The 11,313-nt window shown below is 39.4% G+C and overlaps 1 protein-coding gene across 3 annotated transcripts in view; it reads right to left on the minus strand.

Moving 5' to 3' along the window:
* The window catches only part of kalrna (kalirin RhoGEF kinase a), a 285,539-nt gene extending 276,969 nt beyond the window's left edge, over positions 1-8,570 (minus strand). For all 3 annotated transcript variants that reach the window (XM_038301435.1, XM_038301434.1, XM_038301436.1), the window contains exon 1: positions 8,304-8,570. In XM_038301435.1, coding sequence (XP_038157363.1) covers positions 8,304-8,370 — 67 coding nt within the window. In that variant the 5' untranslated portion in view covers positions 8,371-8,570. The remainder of the gene's footprint in view (positions 1-8,303) is intronic.
* Positions 8,571-11,313: the final 2,743 nt, after the last annotated feature.

The raw sequence follows: 11,313 nt of genomic DNA on the forward strand, positions 1-11,313 counted from the left end.
AACAGGGTTATTTACTGAAGCAGGTTAGACTGTAATTTACAGCACAATACTTTTCTCCCCACTGGATAATAAAATCTGCCTGTCACCACATGATGGGAGTTTATTTGTGAAAGTCTTCAGAAAGCAAACCTAAAAATCCTTCTGCTCCATGTGCGTTCTGATGGCATCAAACACTCAGCAACAATGGAAGCGATGGGTCTGCATTAGCAAACTTTCAGTGCAGTGCTCTGTTTCCACATGTTGCTTCAAACATCAGGATGAAACCTGGGGCTTTGGATGGAGTAAACCTGACTGAGCAGCTGCTTGAGCTGCCAACGTTTGTCTCTACTAAACATCCCCATGGCAACAGACATTACTCACGGCTTTCTGCAGATTAGTTGTGAAAATTATCTCTAATTACCCGCTTGTACGCACAGCAAGTGTCAATTCTCCACCTACAGTTGGAATAAAAGGGGCAGTCGCTGCAAAGACAGAGCGAAGCAGGAATGTGGACGGTGGTTCGTCTAAGCTGGATTCTACAGACTGAAGCTTCACAGCAGGAACCTAACATGTTTAGTAACGCTGCTCTGACACTACTTGCTGGAAAAGTAGTCTGAATCTCCCAGCATGCTTGTGGAAGGAATAAGTATTCATCTTTAAAAAAAAATCTGCTTCTGTATTCACAGAACTCACAACAGCAATCCAGCAGCCGCAGCAGCTCCTGACAGACAGCTGGCGTCTCTGCTCTGATAAATACTCTCTGATTGCCCCGTGTTGAGGTACCCATGCATTTATGTCACTTCCTGTTTCCGTCTGATTATTTGGAACACTATTTATACACGTCTGATTAGCATGACACTGACAGCTTCCTGTAAAAAGGGAACATTTTCAGACTGAAGGGATTCTTTTTTCCTGCTGTTACTCGTGTTCAGTTTACATTCAGGCAGCTTGTTTCTTAGTTTGAAACCCAGAATAAAAAAATAAATAAAAAAGCTTTGATTTTATTGCTAACAAGTGGGATATTTTGATGTACTTTTATCAATGGGACAAGTGGCCTGATCCTAGAAACTTTTGTTGCATGTATTCGACGTCAGGAGGACGTTCAGACCTTCTGCTGCTGGAAGAGAACAAAGATGTTATTTAAGGTAGTGCTAAATATTCCTTGAATATATATATTCATTTGAGGTAGAAAAAGAAAAAGATAGAAATGATTGAAAGTGAACACTCCTGATACATTTTATTTTATTTCTTTTAGTGCAAAAAATTGAAAAAAAAAAATGGTGGGTTTTTTGTTGTTGTTTTGTTTTTTTTTCTAAAGAAAAAACAGACATGCTGAATATATATGGTTCATTTATGTTTTGGTCATTTAATTTTGTGGTCATTTTCATTTCAAAACACTAATAAATAAATGTGATTTCTCTTTTTCTGTGTCAAACATGGAAGAGTGAAACCTTTGTTTTGTTTCAATTAACAGAAAATAAAAATGACAAAAAAAAAGAAATGAAAAAAGGCCTTTTGTGTCCGTTTCTGAATAGATGGTATCATTTCATGACAACAGCAAACTTCAATAAGAAATGAGGAGATTTCACATCATACCTCGTGGCTCAGGAGGTTTATCTATCTCAATTATTGTGTCATTGTCACCTGCTGTTGGTGATTGTGTGGCAGCCATGTTTCTGTCAGACTGCCCCAGGCGGCTGTGGCTACTGAATGTCATTCAGTGGGAATCTCCCTGGCCTTAATTACTTAATTAAGTCCTACACTGTAAAGGTGCAGTCCATTTACAGTACATTGCATTTACTCCACTTTTTCTTTGCAAAATCTCCTCATGTTTCTAACAGAACTTTGTCTGTGATGATGAAGTTTGACATGTTATAGTGTGCAGATACTCCTGCTCTGTTTATGGCTGTTTCCATATTCAGAGTAAAAGATGAGAACCAAGGAAGGCTGTGAGCAGCTAGACAATGAACCTGGTTATGATGAGTAGAGAGGGAAGCAATGCAGGATACGAACTACAGCACATGCAAAGCTAGGCGAATTTTACCCACTGCTAGCTTATAATAGTGCTTACTAAGTAAATATGATTTAATGGTTGTAGATATTAAAACAAGGAGTGACTGGAGACTCCGCCCACTGACCAATCAGTGACTGGCAGTCCTCTGGTGTTGCATTTTTAGTGGAGCAGCTCTAAGAAGGATAACAGATCCGTATAACTCTAAATAATGGAAACACAGAGAAGGTGAATCCCTCCGTGGCAAATCGTTTTAAGTTGGTAGGAATGGAAAAGAAGTATAAGATCACTATCAGTCTTTGACTGTAAACAAACTTCCCTTCATTTCTTTCAGTTTTAAATTTTATCAAAATGTATAATTTTATTTTTATTATTTGAAAAAAAAAAAAAAAATTCTGATCAGTAACGAAAAAATCACACAAAAATGATAAATGCTTTGTATTTTAAGCCTTTTGTTTTTTTGGTTCCTGATGACCTAAATGACCAGAGGAGGAAGACTTTAACCCCCGATTGCTCCCTGAGCGCCACATAGTGGCAGCCCACTGCTCGCCAAGGGGATGGGTTAAATGCAGAGGGAAATTTCTCCAATGTGAGATCCAGTAGGTTTAATTATTTTTTTATTATTATTAGATATGAGGCTCATGTTTTTCACTTCTTACGGTTTTATAGGAACACTAGAGATGATGATGATAAATTAGTGTGAATTTTGTGAATACAGGTTTTATCCTGAGCTAAATGTCGATGTATTTGAAATAAAACAGTCTGTGATTTTACTCAGACTGTCTAGATTGACCTAAAAGTTAAGTTCAACATTAGTAAGTGAGGATATGAGTCAACAGGGTCTCATAAAGTCATTATTCGGAGAGACGATTCGGAGAGACGGCATCCATCCCACTTTGGATGGTGCAGCTCTTCTTTCTAGGAATCTGGCCACATTTATTAGTCCTCCAAAACCCTGACCACCCAGGGTGCAGACCAGGAAGCAGAGTTGTAGTTTAACACACATCTCTGCAGCTTCTCTACTGTTACCACCTCTTTACTCCATCCAGACAGTGTCTTGCCCACGACCAAAATCTAACAAATTAGCAAAGATTCCCAAAGGAGTAAATCATGATAATCTAATTAAAATCAAAATAACTCCAATTGGGGAAAAAGGTAAAACAATTAAATGCGGTCTGTTTAACATAAGATCGCTTTCCTCTAAAAGTCTGCTATCTAATGACTTGATTTGTGATAATCACATTGACTTGTTTTGCCTTACAGAAACCTGGCTGCAGCAAGAGGATTATGTGAGCATAAATGAGGCAACTCCTTCAAGCTATTTAAATTTTCACATCCCCAGAAGTTCTGGGCGAGGAGGAGGAGTAGCAACAATCTTCCAGTCTGACTTACTGATTACTCCCAAAACAATTAATACCTACAACTCTTTTGAACATTTAACCCTTAATTTCCCTGATCCAAATTTCAAGGCAAGAAAACCTCTTCTTTTTGTAACTTTGTATCGTCCACCAGGTCCTTACTCTGAATTTTTAGATGAGTTTTCAGAGTTCCTTTCTGATTTGGTATTAAATACTGACAGGGTCATCATAGTGGGAGATTTTAACATCCATGCTGACATTGAAGGCGATAGCTTAAGAGCAGCCTTTAATGCTATCTTAGACACTATTGGCTTTGTTCAAAATGTGAATAGTCCCACGCATTCTCATCTTCATACTTTGGATCTTGTGCTGACATACGGCATAGAATGTGAAGAAATAACAGTATTTCCTCACAACCCTGTCCTCTCTGACCACTTTCCAATAACCTTCAGGATTACTTTAAAAGAGTTCTCCCCCAAAAGAAGGTTAAATTTTAGTAGATCTTTATCAGATAGTGCAGTTATAAATTTTAAAGAATCTGCTTCACTTTCTCTCTCCTCTGTGTCACTGAGCAGTGCTGCAGAGTGCAAAAGCTTAGCTTATTCCCCTTCACAGGTTGATGATTTTGTTGATGGGGTTGCTAGTTCTCTGCGTATTGCCTTAGACAACGCAGCTCCTTTGAAAATGAAAACCGTTAAAAATAGAAAGCTTGCTCCTTGGTTTAATGCAGAGCTGCGTACTTTGAAGCAAAATGCTAGGAAACTGGAGAGAAAATATCGCTCCACAGGCCTGCGAGAGTCCTTCCTAGTCTGGAAAAATGGTTTACTGCTGTATAAGAGGACCCTTTGTAAAGCAAGAGCAGCATACTTCTCCTCATTAATAGAGGAGAATAAGAATAATCCTAGATTTCTTTTTAATACAGTTGCCAAACTCACCCAGAGCCATAGCTCTGTTGAACCGTCCATTCCACCTGCTCTTAGCAGCAATGATTTTATGGGATTCTTTATAAATAAGATTGATCTTATTAAAAATAAGATCATAAGCACTCCTCTATCCGCGATTGTACCTGAGGTAGTCATGGAATCTGAACCGGGTTTAGACTGCTTTGATCCAGTTGAACTCTCTGAATTAGCAAAATTATTGTCTTCATCTAAGCCTTCAACTTGTATGTTAGATCCAGTTCCAACCAGGTTATTTAAGGAGGTATTCCCTTTGATCTCCTCCTCCATTTTAGATGTGATTAATCTATCTCTGTTACAGGGATATGTACCTAAAGCTTTTAAGGTTGCAGTAATTAAACCTCTGCTTAAGAAACCGTCTCTTGACCCAGATGACTTGGTCAATTATAGACCTATATCCAATCTTCCTTTCTTATCCAAAATTCTTGAGAAAGTAGTTGCCAAACAAGTTTGCGATCACTTCCACCATAATGAACTTTTTGAAGAGTTTCAGTCTGGCTTTAGAGCTCATCATAGCACTGAAACAGCTCTGGTGAAAGTCACTAATGATATTCTCATGGCCTCAGATAATGGACTTGTATCTGTGCTCGTCCTGTTGGATCTTAGTGCTGCATTTGATACAGTTGACCATAATATTCTTTTAGAAAGACTTGAATATTTTGTTGGAATTAAAGGAACAGCACTAGACTGGTTTAAATCTTATCTATCTGATCGAATTCAGTTTGTTCATGTTAATGATAGATCTTCAACACGCTCAAAGGTTACCTGTGGAGTACCACAGGGATCAGTGCTAGGACCAATTCTCTTTACTTTATACATGCTCCCAATTGGTAGAATTATTAGACAGCATGGGATTAATTTCCACTGTTATGCTGATGATACCCAGCTATATCTGTCTATAAATCCAGATGAAGCTAACCCATTACATAGATTACAGGCATGTCTTGAAGACATAAAAACCTGGATGACTCTTAACTTTCTGCTCCTGAATGCAGACAAAACAGAAGTTATAGTCTTTGGACCAGAGTCTCTGAAAAAGAAACTGATTAGCCAGTCACTTCATTTGGATGGGATTAAACTGATTTCAGATAATAAAGTAAAAAATCTTGGTGTTATTTTTGATCAGGACCTGTCATTTAAATCCCACATCAAAGAGGTTTCTAGAATTTCCTTCTTTCATCTGAGGAACATTACAAAAATTAGAAATATCCTGTCCAGGGGTGATGCTGAGAAACTAGTCCATGCATTTGTTACTTCAAGGCTGGACTATTGTAATTCTTTACTATCAGGAAGTCCACAAACTGTAGTTAAAAGCCTTCAGCTGATCCAAAATGCTGCAGCCAGAGTTCTAATGAAAATTAAAAAGAGAGATCATATCTCTCCTATCCTGGCTTCTCTTCATTGGCTTCCTGTTAAATCAAGAATAGAATTTAAAATCCTCCTTCTCACATATAAAGCCTTAAATGGCCAAGCTCCATCTTATATCAGAGATCTGATTGTTCCTTATGTTCCTAACAGAGCACTTCGCTCTCAATCTGCAGGTTTACTAATGGTTCCTAGAATTTCTAAAAGTAGAATGGGAGGCAGATCTTTTAGTTATCAGGCTCCTCTCCTGTGGAACCAACTACCAGTTTTAGTCCGTGAGGCAGACACCCTGTCTACTTTTAAGGCTAGGCTTAAAACTTTCCTTTTTGTTAAAGCTTATAGTTAGGGTGGCTCAGGTTATCCTGAGCTATCTCTACAGTTATGCTGCTATAGGCTTAGACTTTTGGAGGACATAGGCACCCCCATTTCATCATTCTGCTTCATTTTCTCTCTGTTCTCCTATTCTGCAGAATCTGTTAGTTCAATCTCTAACCTTCTGCTCTCTCTGCTTTTCATCAGAGTAGCTTTGCCTCGTCTTTTCCTGTTTGGCTGTGACGTCATCCTGGAAAGAAACATCAGCTGTGCTGCTTCCATTAACACCCTTGTTTATAGATGTTGGAGATCGGCCTGTTTTCCAGTGTGGTCCTGTTTCTCTGACCGTGACTGGGTGGATGTGCTCTCTTCGTCCTCTGGCATGGGAGCTGCCTTGGAGCTCGTCTGCCTGGCTGTGTGTTTCCTGGACGGGGCCGCCTTTTACAGCTGCTTTTTGTATCTCTGCTTCTGTCTCCTTGAACCCCAGTCGGCCTCGGCAGATGGCCGCTCACACTGAGCCTGGTTCTGCTGGAGGTTTCTTCCTGTTAAAAGGGAGTTTTTCCTCTCCACTGTCGCTACAAGCATGCTTAGTGTGGGGGATTGTATTTGAGTCAATGAGTCGATGCAATCAACTGGTTTTCCTTAGATAGAAAACTTTGTATCAATTTGACTGTATGATCTGGTTGAACTGTAAAGTGCCTTGAGATGACATGTGTTGTGAATTTGGCGCTATATAAATAAACTGAATTGAATTGAATTGAATTATATCTAACACTGTGCTCAAATTTTGGATCTCAAATAAACTAGGATTTTTAGTACTCTATTGGAGTTTAGAAAGAAGCATTTCACTTGAACTTTATGTTTTTTATGTTGGTTTTTTTTTGGACTGCTTTTTAGAGGTAACCAGCCTAAGTTGACTACTGTTAGAACAAACAGTTTTGCTTGGTTTAAATCTGAAAGCCGGTTATAAATAGACTTATCATGGCCTCATGTCTAAATGAGCTCCATGTGTGGATGCTACTGCAGTGAAATCTGCTCTGTGTCTCGCTGGGCTTCAGCCGATTGAAGGCGCATTATTAATCCGGAGGCAGACAGTAGCTGGTCCCCCGCTGGCCATCCTCTGGGGTCTGTCTAAATCCGTTTGATTGACAGACAGCTGAACTGTCACATCTAACGCTCGCCGTCCACACAGCCTCAGCACTTCTACTCCTCACACATTGGAGAAAAAAAAGAAAACACTCACATAAACTCCCATCTTTCTCTTTTTATATCCTAAAGAATCCTACACATTATGAAAACTAAATACATTTACAGAAAACCATGAATGCATCCCTACAGAGACGTCTGGCTCATTGATTTTACTTTTTAGCAGATCTCATTTTTCTGAGCTCACCTTTCCATCTTCTGCCATGCAAGTCAACCAACACCTGAAAAAACTGGTCCAGCTGACAGCAACCATGGTGGAAAAAAGGAACATGAAGCTCTGCTCCAGTCAGATTCAGGGTGTGTCGCCCTTTATTACAGCTGCAGGATTGTAAACCCCAACATGTAGAGTTTCCTTATAACCCAGAGAAAGGGGGGGGGTCACCTGATCATCATCTCTTCTCACACACCAGCTTCCAACAGGGCTGATAACTGCATTCAAATAAGGAACAACTTTTTCTCTCATCTATAATCGGTTATTGCTAGATTAAAAAAAAAAAAGTGGAGAAAGTGAGAGATGGAGGGAAGAGATGCTGAGGTTGGATCACAAAGGTTGTGCTCTTTAACTGACTCAATCAATGAAAGGGATTCTCTGCTAATTGACTTATCTGAGTCAGCGGCTGCAGACCCCCCCCACCCCCAAACTGGTTGTCTTCATTTCTGCAAATCTGAATCCTGAACCATTTCTCCCAGTCTCCATCCTCACCTCCTCCTCATCCTCCCAGCAACAGTCTGAATGCTGATCGGTTAAATACTCTTCATTTATCTGTGTTTTCCAGAGACACCCCCCATGCTGGACAGCTTCTCCTGACATTTTCAGCTGCTTCTCTGATGTCACTGCTCCATTATTGCAGCTCCTCCTGCAGAGACCCTCAGCAGCATCAGAAACAGACCCTCCCTGTGCAGGGCTGCTGTTTGCATGTTAAAGCTGATCTGTTTTTATTGTGGGGTTGGGGTGACCCCCCCACCCCCCCTCTACCGGTGCCCGGAGCGGCTCCCTGCTCCTGTCTGCATCCCCTGCTCCTCCCGCCCGCCGCTCTCCGGCTCCTGCCGCTCCTCCAGGAGCCTCCTGACATGTAAAGCAGATGCTTTGTTTCTGTTTCGCGCTGATCTTACCTGTTTTGTAGAAGGCATCAGTGTCGGGGTCGCTGGGCGCCTCCTCGGCCGCCTCTGCGGGGTTCATGCCTGAATCCGGTTGAATATAATCCAGGGAGAGAGAAAGAAAAGCGAAGCCCGGCCCGGTTCGCTCTTCACATGTCCTCCTCTGCCTCCATCAGCCTCTCTGGGCTCCTTTTCTTTCGGTTTGTTTGCTGTTTCAGGACTGGCTTCGTTCCTCTCTATTGTTCCCGGTCCAGCCTCCCTCTGCTGGCTCTGTATGCCTCCCCTCCCTCCCTCCTCCCTGCTCCTCCTGTACCTCCCCTCCCCTCCTGCTCACTCTCTGTCGCTCATTTTTCAATCCATTTACCTTTAGTTAACGCATCATCTCAGCCAAACATCCACTAAAGGATCCATTCATTAATAATAAACATTAATAAACATTAAGCATCAGCCTTTGCCTCAATAATGATCCCTGATTATTAGAAGTGATTTGCTCTAATGATCGCATTTAGTCAGATAACCCAGAACAGTCCTTTGCAAACCCAACCGCTCCCTCTTTATTTTGCTATTTTTTTAAAGTCACGATCTCAAGCTTTGATTTATTAAAATGGGGTTTTGTGCAGAAGCTCAATGGAAATTGCTGCAAGGTTTTAAAAAAAAAATCACTGATTAAAACAAAACAAACGAAAAAAACAACAATATTTTCACCTCCTTTATCTATTGTTGCTACAAAATTCTATAAGATTCTAGTGACAATAACTGCCTTCAAATGAAATTGTATATTTCAAAAAAGAGAATAAGGCAGGAGAATAAAGCAGAGAAACGTTTAAAAGCAGAGTTAGTTCATTCAGTTTTCAATTCAGTTTATTTCTATAGCGACAATTCACATTATGTCATCTCAAGGCACTTTACAGTTCAACCAGATCATCCAGTCAGACTGATTCAAAGTTTTGTACCTAAGGAAAACCAGCTGATTGCATGGACTCATTGACTAGAGGGCAATCCCTCACACTAAGCATGACTGTAGCGACAGTGGAGAGGAAAAACTCCCGTTTAACAGGATGAAACCTCCAGCAGAACCAGGCTCAATGTGAGCGGCCATCTGCTGAGGCTGACTGGGGTTCAAGGAGACAGAAGCAGACAGAAAAAGAAGCATAGATACAGAGGGCAACTGTCAACCAGTTTCCCATCCAGGAAACACACAGCCAGGCAGACGAGCTGATCCAGCTCCCAGGTCAGAGGATGAAGAGAGCACATCCACTCAGTCACAGCCAGAGAAACAGGACTACACTGAAAACAGGCAGATCTCGAAAATCTATAAACAAAGGTGTTGGGGTTTTGTTCCAAGCTTTAAACATCTAACGGAGTTTTCATACACTACTGGTAGTGAATCAAATCACTACCAGTATGTAGTGGTCACACCGAGCGATTTTCCCACCTATTTGTCTAGATGTTACCTGAGGAAATTCATTCATCACAAAAGCAATAAGGGCTCAGGTCACTATAGAACTGATCAAAAGCTAGGTTAAACAGTTAAGAAACATATAATAGTATGTGCAGGTCTAGACCATTTTTGGTCTTAACAGCGCCCCATGATTAGCTATATTTAATATAATTAATCACTAGTGAAACACCCAGCATTCTGGAGGGAGTATGCAAATGTTGAGTGGATGATCATAGTGAATAGTATATTTCAAATAGTATTTTATAGTATATAGTATAAAATATATAGTGGAATAAATTATTCATGCATAAAAACATGAATTGGTAAAAATGATACTTAAATGTTTAATAAGTATTGTTTGCTATTTGAAAAATACATATTATGAAAAACAGAACATTGCAGGCAAATGTCCGTATTGTAAGGATCAAAATAGATCATTCAAAAATGTATTATTATTATTTTTTGTTTCTCTAAAGTAGGCTGACAGGAAAGGGTTATGAGAGAGGGGGAGAGACACACGGCAAAGGACCACAGGTCGGATTTGAACCCAGGTCAGCCGCGCCAAGGACTACAGCCTCTATACTGCTCAACCTGAACGCCCCAAAAACATCTTATCGATGAAGAAGAAAACCCTTCTCTGTTTTTTTCTTTTTCCAGATCATACATGAAACCAGTATCTATCTATCTATCTATCTATCTATCTATCTATCTATCTATCTATCTATCTATCTATCTATCTATCTATCTATCTATCTATCTATCTATCTATCTATCTATCTATCTATAGCATTAATATAGCAAATCTTGTGTTCATGCAACATTTCTCATTTAACATAAGTTCAGTGCATTTTATTCATTCAAGTTAATCATGAAAAGCATTGTTAAAAAAAATACAATAATAATATTTATGCTTAAATATTAAAACTACTCCTGAAATGTTAAATCTTTTTAAAAGGTTACACAATAAAATGTACCTCCTTATTATCCACCTGTAGCAATGATAAATCATCATTTTTGAATGTCAAAGCAACATTTTACTGCTAACAACATTAAAATAAAATAAAAAACATTTATGGCAGGTAAGCTAATACTGTAAGTTGGATGTTTTTTTGGAGATTTATTTTTTCATTTTCATGCTGATGACATTGTCATATACTTCTTAGCACCAATATGGCCTTTTTAAGTGCAGGAACAGCTTTGTCATCTTCTACTTATACTCAATGGAGACATAACCAAATGTATTTATTTATTTATTTATTTATTTATTTTACTACTTCAGCAAACAGGACAGCATAACTGACAGAAAAAAATATTTAATAAGAAAAAGACAGCAAATTGAGTTGGTGTCCAGTTTTAAATATTTCGGATTTTTAATCGATGATCAATATCTTTTGAGGACCAGAATCTCTATCTTGAAACTTCTGTTAGGATTTTATTAAAGAAATAACATGCTGTTTTTCTTATAGTCTAAAAAGAAAATTAGTGGCCAAAACCTTCCTCCCTGCTATTGACTATAGAGATGTGAATAAATGCTTCTGCTTTAGTGACTTGATCATGTGTACCATGGGGCAGTAAGATGAATTG

The sequence above is a fragment of the Cyprinodon tularosa genome, unplaced genomic scaffold, assembly GCF_016077235.1.
Source record: "Cyprinodon tularosa strain WSP-4 unplaced genomic scaffold, ASM1607723v1 ctg467, whole genome shotgun sequence".
NCBI classification, from domain to species: Eukaryota; Metazoa; Chordata; class Actinopteri; order Cyprinodontiformes; family Cyprinodontidae; genus Cyprinodon; species Cyprinodon tularosa.